Source organism: Oculina patagonica, unplaced genomic scaffold (genome assembly GCF_052425735.1).
Source record: "Oculina patagonica isolate OP01 unplaced genomic scaffold, crgOcupat unplaced986, whole genome shotgun sequence".
NCBI classification, from domain to species: Eukaryota; Metazoa; Cnidaria; class Anthozoa; order Scleractinia; family Oculinidae; genus Oculina; species Oculina patagonica.
Window position 1 is genome coordinate 1 of NW_027558895.1, and position 7557 is coordinate 7557.

At 38.2% G+C, this 7557-nt stretch overlaps 1 protein-coding gene across 1 annotated transcript; it reads left to right on the forward strand.

Annotated features, from left to right (window-relative positions):
- Positions 1–2923: 2923 nt before the first annotated feature.
- On the forward strand, positions 2924–7072 carry LOC144641485 (uncharacterized; the record flags this gene model as incomplete). Its single annotated transcript, XM_078500486.1, has 6 exons — positions 2924–3171; positions 4119–4222; positions 4627–4718; positions 4864–5190; positions 5747–5850; positions 6965–7072. Coding segments are annotated over 6 exons (983 nt in total), but the record flags the coding sequence as incomplete, so codon positions are not given.
- Between the last annotated feature and the right edge of the window lie 485 nt (positions 7073–7557).

Here is a 7557-nt window from a genome sequence, read left to right on the forward strand (position 1 = left end):
TTGCAGGGCTTAAAATAACGGCCGGTCAATGGACAATGTCCGGCCAAGATGACAATTTGTCCGGTCAAACGTTCGATTTGCCGGTCATTTTGACCGGCCATGCCCCAGACCAAAAAAAATTGTTATGCCAAGTTAGAACGTTAATTCTAACAACTTATTTTAACCTTTACTCGTGGAGTGATTTAATACGCAGTATCAGAGCAACCTTTACATTAAAACCACAGGTAGCTCCAAAATCTTACCTTTAAGGTGATTCCACGGTATTGCATTGCGCATCCTTTCTGCGCATAAATTTTCGCGTCATTTAGCGCGCGCACGAGCGCGCGCGCACACAGAACACTACAAGATTCCCTTCAGGCTAAGCTCGGTATGGAAATAAATGGTCATTTTCTCTGAAACGAGCACGGTGACCCCCATTTTTTAATGCATTAATTTAAATGTCATACTGTTGTCTACAATATATCGCGATTTTAAAAAAAGTTTAAAATTCTACATTGAGATATTTTAATTTTAATGCCGTATAAAACACGTTTTTAGGTAAAGCCGTTAGCGTGCGCACGAAGCAAAATCTTAATTTTCTTTCCTTATCTTAATTCCTGTACAATAAGAATAGTTTTTAATATAAGATGAAAGTGTATTTTGTTGAACTAGACTAATTATATAATGCAAAAATGTTTTTTTCTGGAAACAATAGCGATCCCCATTTGGATTATTGAGGTTCCTAATATATACCTCGCGGGTCGTACATTTGCTATAATGCCCATCCATTTTACACAAAAACTAGCACGGTGACCCCCATTTTTTATTTCATTTTTTTAATGATCATAACATAATTGTAACCTGGACCAAGTTTCAGAAAATTTTTAATACTCCTTCTATTTCAGTGGAATCACCTTAATTCCCAATCTGAAATATATGATGTATAAATGTCGTTCCAATTCGGAAAATATGATACATCTTTTTTTGCTAGTTTTTAATCCGTGCAGTTCTGTTCAGGTCAGTATGTAAAACTTTTAAGCGAAAAGAACGTACACGGAAAACTGTTCGAAGCTTGGTAACTACTAGGTATTTCATTCGAGCACGAAAGCAAAAAAACAACATGACAGATGTTTGCATTTTGCCTCAATTAATTGACCTGTCACTGTCACATATACATGTACAAGAGTACTAACTAAGAAACTAACTAGAAAAACAAAATTGGCAGGCAAAACAGTGAAGAGATGGCGGGTCCTTTTCTATATCACGCGACAAAGACGATTCGATAAAAAGCAATAGTGACTACTATTTTCAATATTTTGACCCGTCAAAAACAACACGTGACCGAGCTAAAATCAGTTTGGCCGATTGTTGACCGGCAACTATCCAAAAATTATTTTGAGCCCTGAGTGGTAAGCGCTTTTCTGATACATGGTATGGTTGAGTCATGCATAACTCAAGCAAAGTGTGAAAGTACCCATGGCAAGTGTCTTTCTAGTCAGTTCAACTATATTTTGCTCCATTCCATGTAGCTGAAAAGTAATCCAAGTCTCTTCGAGATATCGATGTTTTTGCATGAAGTATGAGTCGAAGGTTTATCCTGTGCATTGTTCTTCGAACTTATCATTACAGTTTCTTTGTAGTTTAGTTTAACAATTTCCTATCTTCGCGGAGGAAATGCAGCCATATAATTTTGTCAAAAATGGCTCGTCCGCGCCGGGTATTTATACACATATTCCTTAACATTACACAAATAAACAGTGCAAATTTCACCGAGATCTGACAATTCTATACTTTAAAATTGCAAGGACCTTTCGAGGCAGTCGATTACGGCAGTGAAATTAGCAAATGAAACAGCAAAATATGCGTTGGATGCTTTGTTTTTGCGACGCCATATTTGAATTGTTATAGCCGGGTAGACCGCTGTTCAATGTGTTGAAGGCCGTATTGTTACGATTGCTCCACGAAAAAGCACGAAAAAAAATACGGATATTTCCGACTACTGTCGGAGAAAACATTGCGCATTTAATTGGGGCGTAAACAAATCAATACACTCAAGCTGCATTTTGTCTAGGCTCTGCGAGGGTCGGATATCAAGACCCAGGATTAAACAAAAGCCATATATACAGTGAATGCTTTCGAATTATATTTGAAGATGAAATACGAAAAAATTTTGCTGTCTTTGACTGAAATTCCACTCGAACTGCGTAGATACGATCGCGTGTTGTAAAGCCGATTCATGCAACATTGCTGTCATTCCCTGTCAACGCGAGGTCACGTCCCTAACGACCTAGGCTGATGACGAAATAGAGTTACGCTTACATGTAGCGACCAAATTTGGCCTAATTTTTAACCGCTCCTAAGCTAAAAGAAACCCCCATCTCTTGCATTTGTTTTAACTTCAATAATAGCTTTGAAAAGAGCGAGTTTTTTGGTATGGTTTATTTTTGACGTTTGTAATTTTTAAACGATGTAAGTGCTAGTGATTATTTATTCGTGTTTTAGTTACGCAATCCATTGTTTGTGCGACGCTTTTTATAGATCGCCTTTCAGACACACGTGCGTTGAGATAAGAAAGCTGACATGTCACTTTTAAAATTGTTATATAACGTTTGTAAATGTGACAAGTCACGTTTTTTTCACGAGATCGCAAGTGATCACCCACAGCGGAAAGTAATCCCTTGAGAAATAAAAACAGTCCCTTGATAAATTAAAAAAGTCCCTTGAGAGTTTACAAATATGTGGTTCCAAATTTTGTCCACTAACCCCTATTCTACGTTTTTAGCTTGTAAACAAGCAAAAACGTCGAAAAAATCAAGAACAAAATAATTGTCTCAATTGTTTATATATTAAGTATTTTTCACGTTCTAGTACCAAATTAATAGTCAATCAGTCACTTTTATTGTATCATGGTTATTTATTTGGACTAATGGTTATTTTGTTACAGGTATGAATATACGGATGCCACAAGCAAACCAGACTGCTGTCCCAGATTCATCCTCGGGCCCATCCCAGTCAAATATTTCAGAGATCAACAGCACAGATGCTCCACAGTCCAATCAAATGCCAGGATTTCCTAATAGTGCAAACTTTGGACCTCCTCCTGGTATGCCTGTGTGGGCACCCCATGGGATGGGTCCTGGCAATGTTCCTTCAGCTCAACAAGGTCCCCCACAGGACGAAGAAAGGATGTCGGTGAGTAATTAGTTTAGTGCACAGCTTGGTTATCACAATATTGTTCCCCAAAGCATTTAGGATTAGTAGTCAGAGTAATTGTACATGTACTTATTGTGGTTAATTGTCAAAAACAAAACGTATTCTGATCCTTTTTGAGGTCTTCCTAAGTAAATATGACTGGAAACCCTGATTTAGAAAGCCATGGAGGAAATGATTTTGATTTAAAACATAAAACTTTGAATAAGACTTCATGAATAAGACTTTTGCTTTAGAATACAAACTCACTTGACTGGTCGACACGTCAAATGTTGCATTATCTGTCTTCAACTACATCTAATCTTTGCTAGGCGATGTTCGCTCGCTTATTGTTGCTTTTTGCATGGTTAACAATAGGCAATTGAATTCTTCAGAGAAGTTAGAGCCGTGTACTTGCATTTTTTATTGTCTCATGAGACGAGTGTCTCATCTCTTGATACCAGACTCTCGTCTCTTGAGACAAGACACTTGTCTCTCGAGATGAGAATCTCGTCTCCTGTACAGTGTACCTTGCTCATCCTTTAGATATACATTGTAGCCTTCTGTTAGGTATAGCTTTGTTCAAAGCAGATAACGTTAATCTAGGATTTAAAGCTGATCGAGATTTTAATTTCTCTTGTATAAATTAATGTGCTCTTTATAATTTACAAATATTATCTGGAGGACAGAAACTATAAACAGAAAGCTTAATAGAAAAGTTATAAAACTGAAATAAACAGTTGAACATTCAGGCTGCAACTTGATAAAAATGATGATGCATGTAGATTACTGTCTGGCTTCAGATGACAGGCCTCATCATTTGAAATTTGTAGGAACTTGAAAAGTTACTTGCCTTACAGGAAAAACAACTTGTCCCATACAGCTGAGTGGGACTCTTTTTCAAGCCCTGTTATATTGTCACAGACTTAATACTATTGTGTGTTTCGTAGTCTCTCATAGATGATTTTGATTATGGTGATGACGACGATGATGCCTCAAGGATTGCTGAGCAAAGACGGCATTTGTTAGAGGAGGAGAGAAGGCTGAGTCAAGAGTGAGTTTTTGTTCAATCCAAATGACCAACCACTTCTACTGCAGTACAAGATTATCCTCTTATAATGGTTATGGATCAAGACATAATCAAATCCATTCTATAACACACAGCCGGTCCCAGCAGACTAATTTAATTAATTTAATTCCATCTCAGTCCATAAATTTATATTGAACAGTGTACATTCTGTTTTTTTAAAGAGAGCAAGATGTGGCGAGAAGTAAGTTTTTCGAAAAAAATACATTGTATAAGCATGGATGAAATGAAATGTTTGCCAACTTTGCTTTTCATTTGCATTAATTTTTGTTATTTGTTTTACTCATGAAATTATTAATTTTTGTATAATCAAGGAACTATGGTTGTCAGTTGAAATTCTTTTATTTCTTTTATTCTAATTTAATTTGCAGAATCCACCCTCATATGGGTGACGTGCAAGGGGAATTTCAGAACACGTTCCGACCAGTGGGTGACCAATCTGACCGACACCCGGATCCTGCAGGTACGTAAAGGAATCTTAACCACTTACATGCCCACTTATGTAAATTAAAGCAGTGTGGTTAGATGAGTTAACCTATACTCCCCTCCCCACCCCCATTCCTTGCATTTGAAGCTTGGAGAGATGCTGTTTGTTTTTTTTATGACAGGACCATTTGGTAGAAGGTCCCCAGATATGCATCCCAGGGAAAGATCCCCTGGAGGCCGTTACCATAGGTCCAGATCTCCAAGGAGACGGAGTAGAAGTCCTAGATGGAGAGATCGCTCACCTAGACGACGATCACGCTCTCCCTATGGGAGAGAACGAGAAAGGGATAGAGATAGAGACAGAGGTCGAAATCGTGAGAGAGACAGGGAGTGGCATAAAGATCGAGACCTTGACAGGGACAGAGAAAAGGACAGGGGGCGAGGGAGTGACAGAGAGGTTGAAAAACGAAGGGATTGGATTCCAGTGCCAAAGAAAGAGACTTTAAGCGGTAAGCTATGTTGATGGAGCTACAACCACTTGAAGAATAATTTAGACACTCCCAGAAATCACATTTTTTGTCAAAAAAATTGCCCTAGCTGGAAACCCCCCCCCCCCCTTTCAAAGTTGTTACTTTTAAGTGTTATCCTGAAATTTGGATAACATTGATCAGGTGGAGAGGGGTCATTGTTAAAATGTCTGAAATGACAGTTTTTAACCAAGAGTGTAAACTCTTCTTGCAAATTACTGTAGGTCATTGATGCAGCTTGTTATCTAAAACCACCCTTGCTGTTTTCTAGTTTTTTGTTTTTTATCTAGCTGCACTGTAAACTATTATTTTGAGGCTTCCTTGATTTGAAGGACATTTTGAACTTGTATGTCACAAAAAGTAGCTTAGCAAATCACACTTTTCAAGGAGGTAGAGACATGATAGTTCCTCAAAACTAAGTGTACAGAGCAACTGAAGTTTACTTCTGTTTTGTGAAAAGATATTAACTGTGCAAAACTAAATATTTAGAAGCTAGTGTCAACATGAGACTAAAGTGTGTGATTGCATTGTTCTTCAGTTTGTAGTACAACAATCTGGGTTGGACATTTGGGCAAAACAGTAATGAAGGAAAACCTGCTGGAGATGTTCGAGGCTCACAGACTGACAGTTTCATCTATTGACGTAAGTTGAAATCTAGAGTGTCACTGCTGTTTACTTTGCAACAATTGTTCAACTCAGCGTGGCCGAGTGGTTAGAGCGCCGGACTTGAAATCTGGAGGTCCCGGGTTCAAGTCCCGTTCTGACCGCTATCTGGATTTGTTCTCGGTTGTCCCGAGTTCAAATCCACGGTCATGCTTGTAAATAACCAACTGGTCTGCCTCCTGCCAGTTGGGATTTTTAATCATGTTATGTTTATTTATTATATTTGTTCAGTATTTGTTTCATATACACGGCCCCACAAGCTTCTAGCTTTAAACACAAACCGTGTATAAATAAAGTTGCTTTACCTTTACCTTTACCTTTTTAAGAAGAAATGGTGACTGACAGGTTGTGGAATTAGCGTGTGTATTAGAATGCCATGGAATGTGATGATCACATAGAGACGGGCGGTCAGTTATAAGTTTGCAATTTTTGCAGCTTGATGTTGATTGTCTCTTTCTGATTCCATGACTCAATTAAGTGTAAACATTCTCATGTCAAGGGGGGCATGACTGGCTAACTGTTAATGTGCTGGACTCCAAATTGAGCTTGAGCTTGAATCCCTGCCAGGAACAGAGCCCTGGATCTGATCATTGCATTGTGTTTTTGGGCAAGATACTTTGCTCTCACATTGCCTCTCCACCCAGGTGTATGAAATGTGTATTGGCAAATTTAATGCTAGGAGTGGGAGGGGTGGACAAGCATACCATCCAGGGGGAATAGAATTACTTCTCTTTGCTTGATGCTATGGAAGCCAGGATGAACTATGATGGTGTGGGACACTGACAAGACTGCAATAACAGTCAGTCATCTGACAATGGCCAACCAAGATTTCCTATGTCCAGTGAAATCCCAGCTTTGGTTAGAAATTTTGTCTGGCCAATGTTTCTTTTTATACGTCAATGACAATATCATTTTACCAATAAATTTAAATCTGCCTTGAGCAAATTGAGCTAATCATAACTTCCTTATTCACTTAGAGCTGGGATATGCTTTTGTGTCCAACCACACAAAATGTGTTCTTACCTCACCTCACTTTTACTTAAAGCAAAATGGAGAAACATTAAGTACTGATGGATTAATACTCTGATTATAGATGGTCCCTCCTAGAGGATGTGCTTATGTTGTAATGGGGGATAGACAAGATGCCTCAAGGGTATTGGTCGCTTTGAAGAATGCAAGAATGCATAGTAATCTCATCAAGGTTTGTATTCAGCAATAACCTTTTTGTGTTATCTCTGCCAGGCTTGGTAAATAGAGGTCTTGATATCAGATTGGATTTTTGTGTTGTTGTTGCTGTTGATGCGAAGATGGAAATAATTTTTCTATCCATCTGCATTAGTGTGGACAGGGTCTTAGATACTCTTTGCAATATATCAAACACAGCTGCAGTGGTTTTAATATGAATGATGTACATTCGTGAAGTCGCACAAGAATTCATACAGCATTCATATTCAAATCACTGCATCTGTGTTTGATATATTGCAAAGAGTAGGGTAGGGTACGAGTGGTGGGGAAAACATTCAGAAGAATGGAGTAGTGTTTGTGCTGCTGTTGAGGGAAAATCAAAACAATTGACTTGAAGAAAGTCTAAGCATTTTAAAGCAGTTAGTGTAAATTGCTTTGCAGTAATCAACCATTTTTCTGGTCTATCATTGTGATAATCATATAATGTATACATGTATACAG